Raw genomic sequence first — 18,140 nt, forward strand, 5'->3', positions numbered from 1 at the left:
CGGGCTCTTAGGCTCACTGAGTCCACACTGACCAGATACAAATTTGGAAGATACTTGAGCAGGTACATGGATGGGAAAAGTTTGAAGGTATATGGCCAGGTGCAGGCAAGTGGGACCATCTTAATTGCGCAACATGGTTGGCATGTACGAGTTGAGCTGAAGGGTTTCTTTCCATGCTCAATGTCACTGATTCTATTGCTGGAAGGACTTGAAGAGATCAGGAGGGACAAAGCTTAGATGATAATTGACGGCCTTGGTTGGATATACAGAGGAACTGGGATCAGGTCTAAGTCAGCAAATGCAGGTTGATGGAAAAATTGAACATGGAATGTGCAGGATCAACACCAGCAGTACATTTTATGAGCAGATGGTGCGGAGTGGGAACTTGTCAAGAACATCTGAAGCAGTAAGAAAAATTCAATGACTGAACTGATGACACTGGGCAGAGTTAGTTGCTCTTTGTGAAACGGCATTAGAAATGTAACTTAGGCCTGTCATTGGATACTATGGGTGCGAATGACTTCGGTCTGCCTGAGAGTGACCAAGAATGGGAAGTAGAACGGTTTGTAGTTGATCGCAAGAGGGGAGTAAGGAAAATAATGGCAATGTTTGCTGTACAGAGGCGCAACGATCGAGTTGATGCCTCATTGCGCCAGAGACCCGGGTTCGATCCTGACTTTGGGTGCTGTCTGTATGGAGTTTGTACGTTCTCCCTGTGACCGCATGGGTTTATTCCAGTTTCCTCCCACATTCCAAACTCATGCAGGTTTGTAGGTTAATTGGCTTCTGTAAATTGTCCTGTCCTTGGTGTGTAGGATAGAGCTAGTGTATGCATGGTCGTTGGTCGGTGTGGACTTGGTGGACAGAAGAGCCTGTTCCATACTGTCTGTTTTTGAAAAAAACTTTCAATGTATAATTACGAGAAAATCTTGTGATTGAACAGTGGCAAGAAACTAAGAAGAAATAATGACCAATGGCCTATCCCAACAACATACTATAGGATCTGACACCAAGTGATGTTTCACTTTTATTGCTTCTTAAAACTGTGGAAGAAGTAACATGACTGGAGTGATGTATATCAATGATTTGATTTTCCATGGGTTGTCACATCCTGGCCATTTGGAACATGAGGTGACCTGAACCGGCAAAGGCATTAGTTGCGTCCACATGCACCTAGAGGAATCTATAATGTTCTCACAATTTTTTCTAGAAACTGAGAAAAATTGAAAACGAGGAACTTAATGTACAGCTGAATGTTTTTGATGAACATGCGGAGGGAGATACAGATGATTTGAAGAACCGTCTGGATGATATTCGGATAGAGATGGAATATCCTTTTCAAGGGTGCTTGGTGATGCCACTTATCTGAGTGTCCAGTTACCTATTTATTGTGCTGACTAATTTGCCAATCGTGAGTGTTTTCAGTTGCCCAAACTAACTTTAATCTTGGCAAAAGGCTTTCATTTTTGGTGCATCAATCCACAGTGAAATTTGCCAAGACTTTTTGTGCAATGTTCAGGCTTGGCTGCAATTTAGTTTTTTATGTTAATGAAGTCCACTGAATTCTTAATACCAACTGGAAAATACACAGTGCTGGAATCTCAGCGGGTCAGGCAGCAGCATATCTAGAACATGGACATGTGACATTTCTGATCAGGACCTTTCTTCAGAATGATTGTAGTAGGGGGAAGAAAGCTGGAATAGAGGTGGGGATGGGACAAAGTCTGGCAAGTGATAGGTGGATGCGGGTGAGGGGATTTATTTATTGCGAGATGGGTGGACAAATGTCTTGATACCAGCATCCTAAAATGTGCTGTTATAAAAAAAAACGCTTATGACATATAATGGCCACTCAGTTATTCCCTTGTACCCCCTCTCTGTGTAGTTCCTTCCCTCTCTCTCATCAACTTTGATGAACAATGTAAAATTATTTCCAGTAGTACTTTTGATCTGAGTAAACATAGGTTTGAAACAATTTGCTTTGTATAATTGAACAATATACAAAGTGCTGCAGAAACTCGGCAAGTCAGGAAGCATCTGTGGAAAGAATGAATTATTCATTCCTTCCAAATATGCTGCCTGACTCACTGTGTTCCTGCAGCATTGTATATTTTGCCCAAGATTTTTGCATCTGCAGTTCTGTGCTTTGCACAATCACCTGCACAATTTGAATCTGGATTCTCGTACACTGAAAACCTGCCTGTGAACTCCTTTGGGATGATTTCTTGGTTGAAGCTCAATACGTTTTTTTCCGTTTCTGCAAGTGAAATGGGAGTGATACAGGAGACGCTTAAAGCACATTATGTACACTTTTGAACACTACCAATTTCAAACAGGGGTTGCAGATACTGATACAATGCACAGCAAAATATTAATGATGATGATATTTATTGTCGCATGTACCAAGGAACAGTGAGATGCCTTGTTTTGCATGCAACCTGGTTAAATCATACAGCAGACCTCACCACAACTGCACACAAGAGACGACATGTTTCTGGTGCCCAAGTTACAAACGTTCACCGAACAGTCAGCGGTAATTGATAGTAATTTAGTCTGGCATGTGATATGTAGATATCTAAGATTTATTTGCTATTTTCTGTTTTCTGAGCATTCACCAATACTCAGTATATAGGCACATAAGATGCTAATTTTGTTTTACAACCTTGTGTGTGGCACATTATCAAAGGGTTTCTTAAAGTCCAAATACCACTTCCAATGCCTCCTCTTTTACCTGCAAGTTGCAATCTCAAAACTGATTTATCATAATTACACTTTTGTGGATATTTCTCCACGATGATGTCTCTCCATCCTATTACTTTGTAGTTTATGCAGTTTAATAAAAGTGGTAGGAGTGTGTACCAGTTGGTGTGACGGGCAACGTGGATTGTAACTCAAGTAATCAGGCGAAGTCTGAGGAAATGTAGACACTGGGAACTGCAGATATTAGTTTATCAAAATACACACACAATGTTAGAGTAACTTAGCAGTTCAGTCAGTTTCTCTGGAGAATATGGATAGGCGATGTTTCGGGTTGGGACCCTTCTTCAGATCTTCAGTCCAAATCTGAGCTTCTGATTATATCTCAAGCTAAGCATGATCGTTCCAACAGTGCAGTGGCACAGCGGTAGAAAGGCAGCTGATTTTTCTGTATAAATCTCCAGTCAGGCTTAAGTTGAAACCTAGAATTTAGAAACAAGGAACTGCACATGCTGGTATGCAAAAAAAAGGACACAATGTGCTGTAGTGGAGGCAGGGACTATTGCAATGTTCAAGAAACAATTAGACAGGTGCATGGATAGGACGGGTTTAGAGGGATATGGGCCAAAAGCAGGCAGGTGGGACTAGTGTAGATGGGACATGTTGGTTGGTGTGGGCAAGTTGGACCAAAGGGCCTGATTCCATGTTGTATGACTGACTCCAAAGTCATTCCAGTTTTTTTTAATGCAGAATTGCAGCTAGAACAAATTGCTGTTCTGGACTTATACCATAAGAGGGCAGCAGAGTCACAGTATAAATAAAACACCCTGCAGCTTTCATGATTTAATGACAGAAACATCTGTTTCACATCTTCTTTTGCCATTTGGAGCCATGTTGTGTATATAAAAAATCATCTGGAAATCATAAACGCAGCGGTGCCCGCACAAAATGGAGACGCATCTCATTCCATGTAATTTTCTAGTCTTGCATACCAGGGTTTAACTGCAGCTGAAACACTGAAACCTCTCCCAGCCTTCATGCTGAATGTCTTTGCTTCAGATTTCTTAAAATAGTCCGGGCTGGTAATTCATTAACAAAGTTATGGATAAATTGTCAATTTATCCAACATCAGTTATTCAACAGAATTGGGTTTGATTTTGATTAATAATGTTTCTGCAAATTCCCCTCCAGCTAGCTCTTTATACTTTTTGAAAGGTTTAATTCTCACAGACAGTCATTGGTCTTTAGTGAAGATGCCATTTGTCAGGCATGTGTAATTGGTTTAAGAGATGTTCCAGTCATGCTATTTTAAGGCCACAGTAGCAGAAAACGTTGATCAGTACAGGACGCGAACAGGCCGTTTGGCGTACAATATCTATGCTGACATGATACAATCCTTATCTGCCTGCACACGATCCATATCTCTCCATTCCCTGCATATCTGTGTCTTTATCCAAAAACAAATCCCACTGTCATATCTGCCTCGACTCATGACAACGTGTTCTAGGCACTCACCACCATTACTGGGACATCAGAATTAATGACTGGAATTTAAATATCACTTTTGTAAGAAATATTGCTTTTTAAATTAAGAGACTTTCATTAATCAAGATAACGTCAAAAAACATTAGGATCAAGTGTAGGCCACATGTCTCTTCAAACTAAAAAAAGCCACAAAGTGCTGGAGTGACTTAGCGGGTCAGGCAGCATCTTTGGAGAATATGGATGGGTGCCGTTTCAGGTCGGGACCCTTCATGTTGGTTTTTGGGGGTGGGGAAAAGAAAGCTGGAAGAGAGGAGAGGCAGGACAAAATCTAGCAGGTAATAGATTGATACAGGTAAGTGGGGCATTTGATGGGCAGATGGGAGACCAAGACCAGAGATGAAAAGACAGAAGGTGTAAGTCAAAAGATCAAAGAGTTGAAAATTGTTAAGATAAAGACATGTATGGGGAGGGGGAAAAGGGAGGCAATAGGTGAGAGTCCAGGTGGGGAACAAGGGAGGGCAGAGGAGTGGGGGTAAGATGGGAGCGATGGAACGTGTTGTAGTGTTCATACCATGTGGTATGAACATTGAATTCTCCAATTTTAGCTAACTACAATATCCTCCCCCTCTCCCTCCTTCCCCCACAACCATCCCCTCTCCCACCCTACCTGGTAATAATGAGGGGATTGACCATGGCCATTTCTCCTCTGCTCAAATGCTCAGTTGAACCATAAACATGTTGGGCTCCACGAAAGTAAACTTTCAACTTTTATTTTGTCAACTTCTAAGGGTTACAAGGTCAAACCTGTTGGTGCAGGTGGTGTGGCACAGTAGCGCTGTGCTTCCTCCAGTGTCAGAGACGTGGGTTCGATCCTGCCTATGGGTGCTTATCTGTATGGAGTTTGTACATTCTCCCTGTGACCGTGTGGGCTTTCTCCTGGTACCCAGGTTTCCTCCCACGAAGACGTGCAGCTTTGTAGGTTAATTAGCTTCCGTAAATTGTCCCGAGTCTGTAGGATAGAACTAGTGCGTATGGGTGATAACTTGTCGGCACGGACTCGGTGGGCCGAACCGCCTGTTTCCACGCTGAAGATCTAAAACTAAAACTAAACTAAAACTAAGGTTATTTGTATAAAGAAAAACTGTTTGTACCCCCAAGAGTTAAAAGGACACATGTCATTGAATAAGACACCAGGGATGAAATGAATGAAGAGAATGGTATGTACTGTGGCTCATTGCTTCAGAGGAAGGTGAAAGCAGATTCTAATGAAACACCAATTATCTATGGAATTGTACAAACAAGGTTGGCATTTCAATATCAAGATCCAGAAATTGGGAATAACTGGACAGCTTTATCAAAATGCCAAGCAGGCATGAAAGCCTAAGTAGCCTCCTGTTGTGTACTTTGCCAGCACAATGTTTAGTTTAGAGAAACAGTGTGAAAACTGGCCCTTTGGACAACCAAGTCTGCAGTACACTAGTTCTATCCAACACACTAGGGCCAATTTACAGAAGCTAATTAACTTACTGTTGATCTACAGAGATGCCCATTCATTAAACAATGATGCATATCTTATGAAGAAAGATTGAGCAGGTTGGATTTATGCTTATTGGATGAGAACTATTGATGCGGGATTGTGAGAGGGTTTGATAGTTTGATGCTGAGCCAATGTATCCCTGCTATGGAGAATCCAGAGCTGTGTGTGTTGCTTCCAGATCAGAGGTCATCGTAAAGGAGGGTTGTGAACTTCTGGAATTCCAGGGAGACTACGTTGGAAAGCTGTGGAGGCCGAGTCATCGAATATATCCAAGGTTGAGATAAATCCCTGGTGCATTCGAGAGTTCAAGGGCCAGGCAGGAAAGACAGTGAGGCCAAGATCCGATCAGCATCCGGTTATTGAATGAGGGGGAAGGCGGACAGGGTTTTATTCCGTGTTTCCAAAATCTGTAAGGTTTTGCTTTCAATTACTGAACATGGCTTTCTGCTCATATTTCTTTCACCCTTATGTAGTAGGCAACTGAAAATACATTTGCTCCTAACTATGAAATGAATTTTGCCACCTCAGAAGGGATCAGATGAGATTTAAGCCCATTTTTTAATCTTTAATTCATGTAGGGAATTGAAACAAACATATATTTATTGGTAGTTGTTGGTAATGTTAATCTGTTGAGTATTTCCAGTATTTTCTTTCACACTTCCAGAATCTGCAATTATCTGACTTAACTTTGGATGGTTTGCAGAACCATCCAATTTTCTTAGACTAGCACTCCACTCTACCGAGCAGAGCTGGTCCTCGTCCGCAACAACTTCGCCTTCGACTCCTCCCACTTCCACAAAGTCCAAGGCGTAGCTATGGACACCTTTGTGGGTCCCGCTATTGTCGGGTGCATTGAACTTCAAGTAACCCTGGCATTCCTTCTCTCTCTATCCCTCTCCTACATTTTTGCATATCTTTCATTCTTTGTTCTTTATCTCAACATCATCGTCTATAACTTTAGTTTTCCTTATCCAGAACTAGTCTGAAGAAGGGTCTCGACCCAAAATGTCACCCATTCCTTCTCTCCAGAGAAGCTGCCTGTCCCGCTGAGTTACTCCAGCATTTTGTGTTGGGTATATAATGGATACCTAGACCCTGGATCCTTTAAACAACCGAGTACGTGCCTGCTTCACTGTATATTTTCCTGAAATAATTGCTTATTCTGTAAAACAGGAATTGCATTTTGTATTAAAAAGAAAACGATTGAGTCTCCACAGTGCTGCTCCATTAGTTCCATTACACACTCCCACGCTAAGGTTGCCTTGACCTGCAATACTGGTGGAAGCCCATTTAAACACAATTACCCACTCGCTAAAGCAAATGTTCAATGCTCGGGATAATTAATTCCTCATCTGTAAAACATTTTACATTAATTCTTTCACCCACATGACCAGGTCTCATTGCACTTTTGTGAAAGACAAACGAAGAAACCTTTTTTAAAAAAAAAACAAAAAACCTGTGAAACATTCTGAGATGCAAGTAGAAACTACATACTAAGAGCGTTAATACATGAAAGAGGAGAACTTCCAAAACTTGGTGCTCTAGTTTTAATGGCTGGGAAATGTGAAACATCGGGCGAACACAGTGGTGCAGTGGTAGAGTTGCTGCCTTACTGCGTCAGAGACCCAAGTTCGATCCTGACCACAGGCGCTGTTTGTATGGAGTTTGTACGTTCTCCCTGTGACCGCGTGGGTTTCCTCCTGCTGCTCTGGTTTCCTCCCACATTCTAAAGATGTACAGGTCAATTGTAGATTAATTGCCTTCGGTAAAATTGTAAATTGACCCTAATGTGCAGGACAGTGTTAGTATACGGGGTGATCATTGTCGGCTTGGGCACGGTGGACCGAAGGGTCTGTTTCTACGCTGCATCTCTAAAGTCGAAAGGCGGGGGGAGAGACAGTGGGAGGATCAACTATGGCAGGAGTGGCTGCTTGGAGGGATGACAACTGGAAGGAAGGTGTATCAGCACCAAGAATGTGAAAACGGGGGAAATCTCAGACTGGAAGAAAGAGCATTAATCACGTCAGTTTTACTTCTGACCACAGTTTTCCCATTACCTTTTGATCTCCATAGTGTGAGAGAATATTCAATGGTCGCACTGCCCACCCTCCATCCCACAGAAATTCACAGATATTAAACATTCCATGGGTTTGTGGCGAATGTGGAAGCTGCCAATTTAAATATTTGAAGCAGAAGGATTAAGTATCTGTAAGTTGCGACACCAGTTGAACGTTGCAACTGGGGCGCTACACTGCTGAGAACCATATTCTGCACTCTGCATCTTCGCCTTTGCTCTTTGTACTTGAGTTGGGCGATTGTATTTGTATATGGTATTATCCGATTTGAGTGGATAGCATGCAAAACATAGCTTTTCACTGTACCTCAGTACATGTGAAAATAATAAATCTAAACGTGATGATAGAAGGTTGGTTCAGTGTTGGCTGTAACTGTTCCCCAGATTCTTTTTGACATTTTCAAAAACATTATTTTTGCCTGGAGTTAGATTCTATAAGATGCAATCCCGAAGGGCACATTAACCAGAAGCATTCAGAAAAATTGTGACGAAACACTATGCTGGAGGAACTCAGCGGGTCAGGCAGCATCTGGGGAAGGAATAGACAAGTGACATTTTGGATCAGGACTTTTCTTATGTCTTTATTTTCTCTAGCTTTTCTATGTGGGAGAGGGGGGTAGGGTAAGGGGGAAACCGTTTCCCAGTCATTTCCTGGCGAGGACGTGACTTTTCTTCGAGTCGCGCCCTCGCCCCCCCCCCCATCCTCGCAGCCTACCACCTGGACTGGAGCGGCCTTTCCTGCCAGGGAATCGGACCAGAGCTTCAGCAACGGCGGCGTAGCACTGGATTCACAGCGGAGCGGGGCGATGCCTTACCTGGATCGCCGTTGAAGCTCCGGAGTGTTGGACCTGCTGCTTCAACATCAGAGCTGTGGTTTGAAGAGCTTCCAGCGTGGCCGGCACTGTCTTCAACATCGCGGAGACCTGGGACCCTTTGCCGAGGGCCGCCGGCGTTCGCGGCCTGTAGCCGGGAGCCGCGGACTCTGGTAGGTGGTGGCCGATTCGGATGTCCAAGCCACTGAGAATGTCCTCCAGTCCCGCGTTGGCTTCCATCACCCCGACGAGCGGGCCTGAACGTTGCGGCAACAGCGGGGGTTTGGGAGCTCCCCTGACCACGGGAGGACAACAGAGGAGGATGACTCAATTTTAGAGCCCTCCCTCACAGTGGGAAACTTTGATCCCGTTGTGTGGGGATGTCTGTGTTAAAACACTATCGTGTTCTGTGCTCTTTATTATTCGTATGGCGACCACACATTTCACTGTACCAATTGGTACATGTGACGAATAAATTTATCTATCTATCTCTAGAAGGGTCCTGACCTGAAATGCCCCCTATCCATTCATTTCCCAGATGCCACCTGAATCACTGAGTTCCTCTAACACTTTGTGTTTTGCGCAAGATTCCACCATCTTTTTGTGTCAGCATTGAGAAGTTGTTGAATTATCTCCTTAACAGTAGCTTCACAGATACGAGTGAAATCTTCCAGATGCTCCTGAACACCGTGAAGGACTCCAAAGCAGAGCAATACTTCCTGTCTATACTTCAGCATTTTCTTCTGATTCGTAATGATTACCAAGCCAGGTAGGTAACATCTTTTCATGCTACTTTGTTACCCTGCCATCCACAAGAAATACATTACATAATAGACCTCTGTTGAATCCTATTTTCTTCTTTCGCCTTGTTGCCCTCATTTCTTTGTATGGCGCTTGGGCAGATTGATCCAGCTAAATCAAGCGTGCAGTAATCATGCTAACTGCTCAATGTTGGATGGATCAAAGAGGAAAGGATCTTTTGTATTTGGAGAGATAAATGAGGACTTTTTTTGGCACCTGTTTACCTGGTGAATTACTATGAAAGAGATTGGTGTTGGAGTGAAAGCACATGGACATGATTAAGTCATTTTACTGAGTCTAGATGGTGCCTGAGTTCTATTGCAGGAGTGCATAGGCTGGGATTTATTTCCCCGTAACAAAGGAAGTAAAGAGTGGCGTTAGAGGTTTATGAAATCATGATTGGTGTATATAAGATAGAAGGTCACAGTCTTTTCAAAGGGTAGAGGAGCCTAAATCTAAAATGTAGAAACAAAGAACTGCAGATGTTGGTTTATACTAAAAATAGACACAATGTGCTGGAGTAACAGCTGGTCAGGCGGCATCTCTGGAGAAAAAGGATGGAAGAGGTGTTGGGTCAGGACCCCTCTTCAGTCTCAATCTTGAATAGGAAATAGGTGCAGGAGTAGGCCATTCTGCCCTTCGAGCCAGCAGCGTCATTCAATATGATCATGGCTGATCATCCAAAATTCGTACCCCTTTCCTGCTTTTTCCTCATTCCAATAACCCTAAGAGCTACATCTAACTCTCTCTTAAAAACATCCAGTGAACTGCCCCCCACTGCCTTCTGTGGCAGAGAATTCCACAGATTCACAACTCTCTGGGTGAAAAGGTTTTCTTCATATCAGTCCTAAATGGCTACCCCTTATTCTTAAACTGTAACCCCTGGTTCTGGACTCTCCCAACTCAGGTGCATTTTTCCTGCATCTCGCCTGTCCAATACCTTAAGAATTTTATATGTTTCTATAAGATCTCGTCCTTCTAAATTCCAGTGAATCCGTTCTTTCATCATATCTCTGCCACAGAAGGTAGTTGAGGCCAGTTCATTGGCTATATTTAAGACGGAGTTAGATGTGGCCCTTGTGGCTAAAGGGATCAGGGGGTATGGAGAGAAGGCAGGTACAGGATACGGAGTTGGATGATCAGCCATGATCATATTGAATGGCGGTGCAGGCACGAAGGGCCGAATGGCCTACTCCTGCACCTATTTTCTATGTTTCTATGTCAGTCCCGCCATCCCGGGAGTTAATCTGGTGAACTACACTACACTCCCTCTGTAAAGGAGTCAAGTCTGACACACTGTGACCTTTACTGAGTCGTTTATTAAAGCACATGTCACACACGTCCCAGCACAGACTGCATCTAGTCTTCAGGTGTACTGGAACCAAAAGGGAGGAACAAGGGGAGGATATCACAGTTATACTGATATGGCTGGACGTGGTTAGATGGTGTTGAGATAGCTACATTATAGGTTGCATGCATAAACCATCTACATCCTTTCCCTTAGAAATTTAAAATTGAAGTTATGACAGTGGCAGGGTGGTTACAAAACCTGCAAATCTAAACGAAATCACCGTAACGGACAGGAGGTTTGACAATCCGACCCGAGCGAGTGCGCATGGCACCCTCACCCTCCCCACCCGAAAGAAGAGGAGGAGGGGCAGGAACAGCCTGGAAGGAGAAAGCCGGCGGAGACCCAGCCGGGAATGAGGAAGGAGACCCGACCGGCACAGGCGAGCCAGGGAAGGAGACGGGGTAGAAGGAGGAGATGCCGGTGGAGAAAGAGGAGAGCGGGCAGGGGAGGAGCGGGCAGGGGAGGAGAAACCCGGAAGAGCAGAGGGAGGAGACCGCGGCAAGCGGACTGACCGGGGCATGCAGCGAGCTGAGGGGTAGTTAGTAGTGGGGGGCTCGAAACGCATGGAGGAGCATATGGGGCCGCAGGAGGAGGCTGAGGCTTGTTAACGGGCAACAGGTGCTGGCGGCTATGGCGGCAGATAGTTCCTTCAAAGTCCACCAAGTAGGATCGCGGTGAATTGGCCACCCCAACCACGGTTGCGAGTCTGGAGAATCTGGTGGCTGTCTGCATGTGGACGATCTGGCCAGGCAGTAGTGGTGAGAGAGGGCGGCAGGACTTGTCGTGAGAGCGGCGCTGTACTTTGTGTCTTTGAGCAATCCGTTGCTGGACAGCAGCAGGCTGGAGGACCTTGGGCACTAGGGATTGCTGGGCGATCGGCATCAGTGGGCGAAGAATGCGGGACATCAGACGTTGGGCAGGGGATCACATGGTATTATCCCTGGAAATGTTACGTAGGTTTAACAGACCCTGGTAGAAGTCACCATTGGAGAGACGAGACTGCTCGAGCAAGTTCTTGGCACTGCGGACAGCACGTTCAGCCAGGCCATTGCTCTGCGGGTATTCAGGGCTGCTGGTGTAGTGAGTGAAGTTCCACTTCACAGCAAAAGCTTTAAATTCTGCACTGGTGAATTGATGGCCGTTGTCGGTCTGCAAGCGGACAGGGGACCCAAAAGTGGCGAAGTGTCGGCGCAGCTTACTGATGACTATTTCAGAGGTGATAGCAGGGAGAAGGTCTACTTCGAACCAGTTCGAGTAGGAATCGACCAACACTAGGTATTGCTTGCCACGCCATTCAAATATGTCCGCAGCCAGCGATGACAAGGGCATAGCAGGGGCAGGCTGCTGCAGAAGCGGCTGGCGCTGCTGATGTGGGGCAAGAGTGTTGCAATCAGGACAGGAGGCTACTTGGGCCTTAATGTACTTTGCCACGCCGGGCCAATAGTATTGTTCTTGGGCATGTGAGACAGTGGCATCGGCTCCGGGATGCCCCATGTGGGCAGCGGTGTAGTACGAGTTGTACAGGGAGGCAGGGACGACCACCTTGTGACCCTTGATGATTATCCCGTCCCGGAGCACCAGTTCATCGCGAACCAGGAAGAAAGGGTGGACACCAGCAGGCAACGAAGTCCGTTTGCTTGGCCACCCGCACTGGATGACAGCTGCGAGCTGTTGCAGGTCGGGGTCATTGGCGGTGTGCTCAACCAGGCACTGCAGCTGCTTAGAGGGAACAAAGTTGACATTGAGTACCTGCAAATCCTCCTGTTCGTAGGGATGTCTGTCGCAGGAGGACCGGGGGGCTCTGGACAGCACGTCAGCCACATGCTTCTCAGTGCCCCTCTTGTAAACGATCTGAAAGTCGAACCGCTGGAGCTGTAGCATCATTTGCTGTAGTCTGGCTGGAGCGATGTGGATGGGTTTGTTGCGGATCGTCACCAAGGGTTGATGACCCGTCTCAACAGTGAACCTGGTACCGAAAAGGAAGTCCTTGAACTTGGAGCAGGCGAACACAACCGCCAGAAGATCCTTCTCTATTTGTGCATAGCGCTGCTCGGTGTCCGTCATGGTTCGCGAGGCATAGGAAATGGGCTGCAGCGAGCCATCATCATAGAGCTGTAGGCAGGCAGCACCTAGTTCAAAACGGGAAGCGTCGCACGTAACCACAATTGGACGCTGCAGATCAAAGAACTTGAGAGTCGGTGTGCTGATCAGCTTCGTTTTGAGGAAATCGAAAGCCTGCTGGTGTTGGGGAAACCAGGACCAGGCAATGTCTTTTTTCATCAGTTGCCTCAGGGGCGCACTCAACTCGCGGAGGTCGGGGATAAACTTCCCCAAATAGTTGACCATGCCCAGGAAATGCTGCAGGCTGGTAACATCTGTCGGGGCAGGCAGCTCGGAGATAGCATTCGTCTTTTGCGGATCAGGTTTCAGTCCGTGGGCCGTGAAAATGTGGCCAACATATGGTACCTCAGCTACACGGAACCTGCATTTGGACGGGTTAAGCTTTAAGTTGATCTGGCGAGCGCGGTCTAGAATACGTCGGAGGTGGCGATCATGCTCAGCAGCATCTCTCCCATGAACAAGAATGTCATCCACAATAATGGCACACGGCAGACCAGCAAACAGTTGCTCCATGGAGCGCTGAAACACTTCGCTAGCGGAGTTGATGCCGAACGGCATCCGCAAAAATTTGAATCTTCCGAAGGGTGTGCCAAAAGTGGTTAAGTCTGAGGAGCGTTTGTCTAGAGGTATTTGCCAGAACGATCTCCTGGCATCGAGGACGGAAAACACCGTGGCCTGACCGACCTGGGCAGCAACATCTTCTACAGTCCTCTTAGGGTAGTGGGGACGTTTTATTGCCAGATTCAAATCCTTGGGGTTGATGCACACACATATTTCGTTCTTACCCTTCTTCATGATGGCGACCATGGTGGTGACCCACTCGGTGGGATCACTGACGGCTTCCAGCACTCCCATGTCAACCATGTTTTTCAGCATGGCTTCGACCTTGCCCTTCATGGCAAACGACACCCTGTGGGGCACGGATCACAGGCACTACCGAGGGGTCAGTTGCGATCTTGTACATGTGGCAGCTTCCCCAGCTTATCATCGAAGAGGTCAGGGTACTCGGAGAGTGGATTCAGCATCACCCGCACTTCGTGGACCGTACGGTCGAAAGACACCAAACCGAGATCCTGGCAGGCTTGATTGCTCAATAGAGTTACACAGTCACAGTCCAGAATAAAAAACGACAGCTCACGGGATGATTTCTGCAGCACATAATGGAAGGTGGCCCTCCCCACAGGTGTTAGCTCCTCTCCCCCATAAGCACGCAATATAGAGCGATCAGCAGTCAACAGCTCATTATTTCTTATCTGTTTGAATAGGGATGTTGACATAACATTCACCTTCGCCCCCGTGTCGAGCTTCGCGGTGAAGGACTTGTTGTTAACAGTAATGAGCACAAAAGGATCGGGGAGGTGAGATAGCTATGAAGGAGAGTGTAAACACTGGTATCTCCCATGGAAATGCTGGGCTCAGAGTCGGGGTCAGTGTCGACAGAAGACTGGGAATCGAGTTCATTATCAACTTGCTGAAGGTTGTTTAAGAATTGTCTAGGAACTGGGGGAACGTTCCCACGGGAGCAACAGGCAGCTGCAAAGTGGCTCATCTTCCTACAGAAATGACAAGCTTTGCCAAATGCAGGGCACTGCGACTGCATGGAGTGTACATAATTGCAGTTGGGGCACTTCTTGGCAAGCGGGACCCGAGGTGCATGAATGGGCCGCGGCGTAGGGCGAAAGTTGTCTTGTTTGCGACGGGGCATAGCAACGCCAGTCAGATTAATAGCCCGGTTGTCAGATCCCCTCTGCCCATGTGGCGGGGCAACTACTTCAGCAATACGGCATGCATGCATTGCCTGAGTCAGGGTGAGGTCTGGTCTTTGCAGTAGATCAGCACGTAGCTTCTGATCTAGCATGCCGGTGACAAGGATATCTGGTGAGCTGGTCACGCATGGTCTCGAAACAGCACCGCTGAGCAAGGTAGCGCAGGTCAGTGATGAAACATTCAACAGGCTCATCAGGCTGCTGCTTCCGTGTAAAAAATCTAGCCCGCTCCAATATGCGGTTGGAGGGCAAGTCACAAATCTCCTCAAACTTGCGTAAGAGACATACCGGGTCATTGGCAGATTCCGCCGGCTCGACTGGTTTGTCATCCAGGACCGCTGGATTGTAGATGAAAGCCTGAGCGTGTTTCATGGTGTCGGGACCGGCAATGTTCAGCAGGAGGGAAGCTTTGACTGCATCTGGGTTTTTTCGGTGCACGATGTTGATGAAGTGGTTGTAGTCCATCACGAAAGTAGCCCAGCGTTCCTCAATGTCAGTGTCAAAGACAAGGGGAGAGGGCTTTCGGCATGAGGATGCCATGATGAATGGGGAATTAAACACTAGTTACACTAGGGACAAATAAAACCCGATAAACAGGAGGCGCGCGTTTAACTTGCTGACACCATGTAAAGGAGTCAAGTCTGACACACTGTGACCTTTACTGAGTCTGCTATTAAAGCACATGTCACACACGTCCCAGCCCTGACTGCATCTAGTCTTTACGCGTACTGGAACCAAGGTAGGAGCAAGGGGAAGATATCACAGTGATACTGATATGGCTGGGCGTGGTTAGTGGTGTTGAGGTAGCTACATTATAGGTTGCATGCATAAACCATCTACACCCTCAATAGCAAGAATGCCCCTCCTCAAATTAGGAGACCAAAACTGCACACAATACTCCTGGTGTGGTCTCACCAGGGCCCTGTACAACTGCAGTAGGACCTCCTTGCTCCTATACTTAAATCCTCTCGCTATGAAGGCCAACATGCCATTAGCTTTCTTCGCTGCCTGCTGTACCCGCATGCTTGTTTTCAGTGACTGATGTACAAGAACACCCAGGTCTCGATGCACCTCCCCGTTTCCTAATCTGACACCATTCAGATAGTCTGAAGAAGGGTCTTGTAGGGTCTCTTCACCCTTTCCTTCTCTGGAGATACAGCCTGGCCTGCTGAGTTACTCCAACTTTTTGTATCTATCTTCGGTTTAAACCAGAATCTGCAGTTCCTTCTTACACCATTCAGATAATAATCTGCCTTCTTGTTCTTGCCACCAAAGTGGATAACTTCATATTTATCCACATTATACTGCATCTTATATGCATCTGCCCACTCACCCAACATATCCAAATCACCCTGCAGCCTCATTGCATCCTCCTCTTACCACACATTGTCACCCAGCTTTGTGTCATCCGCAAACTTGGAGATGTTACATTTAATTCCTTCGTCTAAATTGTTAATATACATTGTAGGTCGCTGGGGTCCAAGCATTGAGCTTTGCGGCACCCCACTAGTCACTGCCATTCTGAAAAGGACCCATTAATTTCCTCTCTTTGCTTCCTGTCTGCCAACCAGTTCTATCAAATTTTCAAAGAGTTTCCTTGTCAATTCACCTTACCTCCAACACCATGTGCTCTAATTTAGCACACTAATCTCTCGTGTGGGACCTTGTCTAAGGCTTTTTGAAAGTCCAAATACACCACATCCACTGGCTCTTCCTTATCCATTCTACTTGTTGCATACTAAAAAAATTCCAGAAGATTAGTCGAGCATGATTTCCACTGCATAAATCCATGGTGAGTTTGACCGATCCCGTCACTGCTTTCCAAATGCACTGCTGCTACAGAGTCTAGTCACGTGTACCAAGGTCCAGTGGAAAACTTTTGTTGCATGCTAACCAGTCAGTGGAAAATCAGGCATGATTACAATCAAGCCATCCACAGTATACAGATAAATGATTAAGGGAATAACATGAATAAGGGTCTCCAATGAGGTAGGTAGTAATTCAGCACTGCTCTCGTTGTTGGTAGGATGGTTCAGTTGCCTGATAACAGTTATGAAGAAACTATAATGCATAGGGTATAATAATACATCACAGAAGGAAAAGCTTGTAATTTTCAGGAAAATTGTATGTAGTAGGAAGCGGATGCCACATCATAGAACCTTTAAAATGATGGAAATGTTTGAAGTCACCTCCATGCATGGAGGTGAAACCTCATGGCATAATGACAACAGGCACCATTAACTTGGACAGATATTTCACGACTTCTCTCCCCAGAGAATGGTCAGAATATGAAAAATGAAGGTTGAAGCATGATTTATCGTGTATATTCAAAAATGTTGTTTTTTTTCCAGGGCTTTAGGGAAGAGCAGGAGACTGGGAGTAATTGGATAGTTCTTTCCTGGAATTGCAAAGGCACCATGGGCCAATTGATGCCACATGATTTCAATTACATTTTATGCTACATTGGATGTTTAACAATAGTGTTTCACACAAATTCTGCTGCAGTGAAGTCTTCAAGTGCAGTCGGAGAATAATTTTAGTTACTATTAAAGTTTACAGAGAAACAGGACAGCTCAGATATCCACAGCAAGGAGGTTGCTGGTGTGACTGAACACACTAGTAAGATACAACATCGAAATACCAGAGAGTTGCACACTGAAACAAGCCCTTTGGCCCACCAAGTCCATGCTGAGCATTAACTAATCCCTCACTAATCTAATCCAAATGTATTCTCTTATTATTAATTCCCTAGATTCTACCACTCATCCACATACCAGGGGCTATTTTCGGTGGCCAATTAACCTAAAACCTGCACTTCTTCTGGGGTAACTGGAGCACCAAGCAGAAACCCATGCAGGGAGAGCATAAACATTACACACAGATAGCACCCAAAGTCGAGATTGAGGCAACAGCTCTGCCACTGTGCTACATTCCCTTGAGCAGCGTTGGAAGATTTTTTAACACCTTCCTACTCTGCTTCTCAGCTTTCACCTCTTCTCCCCTCCCCCCCCCCCCCCACTATATTGCTGACAGATTAGTTTCACATCGTGCAAAGCCACGCACATAACATTCCCATTATTTCAGACCCATCCTTGGTCTTTCTCCTTGCTATGGTTATGATCCTTTTCCACTCTGCCACCTTAGACACTGCCCTCCATAACGTTTTGGACAAAGACCATCATTTATTTATTTGCCTCTGTACTCCACAATTTGAGATTTGTAACAGAAAATATCACGTATGGTTAAAGTGCACATTGTCAGATTTTAATAAAGGCCATTTTTATACATTTTGGTTTCACCATGTAGAAATTACAACAGTGTTTATACATAGACCCCCCCAACCCCCCCTCCCCCATTTCAGGGTGTTGTAATGTTTGGGATACAGCAATGTCCTGTAAATGAAAGTAGTCATGTTTAGTATTTTGTTGCATATCCTTTGCATGCAATGACTTCCTGAAGTCTGCGATTCATGGACATCACCAGTTGCTGGGTGTAT

At 45.7% G+C, this 18,140-nt stretch overlaps 1 protein-coding gene across 2 annotated transcripts in view; it reads left to right on the plus strand.

Annotated features, from left to right (window-relative positions):
- Window positions 1-18,140, plus strand: part of LOC129701509 (protein diaphanous homolog 1-like) — a 168,510-nt gene that overhangs the window by 100,063 nt on the left and 50,307 nt on the right. For both annotated transcript variants that reach the window (XM_055642739.1, XM_055642740.1), the window contains 2 exons: window positions 1,211-1,329; window positions 9,258-9,374. In XM_055642739.1, the coding sequence (XP_055498714.1) occupies window positions 1,211-1,329; window positions 9,258-9,374 (236 nt within the window). The remainder of the gene's footprint in view (window positions 1-1,210; window positions 1,330-9,257; window positions 9,375-18,140) is intronic.

The sequence above is a fragment of the Leucoraja erinacea genome, chromosome 11, assembly GCF_028641065.1.
Source record: "Leucoraja erinacea ecotype New England chromosome 11, Leri_hhj_1, whole genome shotgun sequence".
Lineage (NCBI taxonomy): Eukaryota > Metazoa > Chordata > Chondrichthyes > Rajiformes > Rajidae > Leucoraja > Leucoraja erinaceus.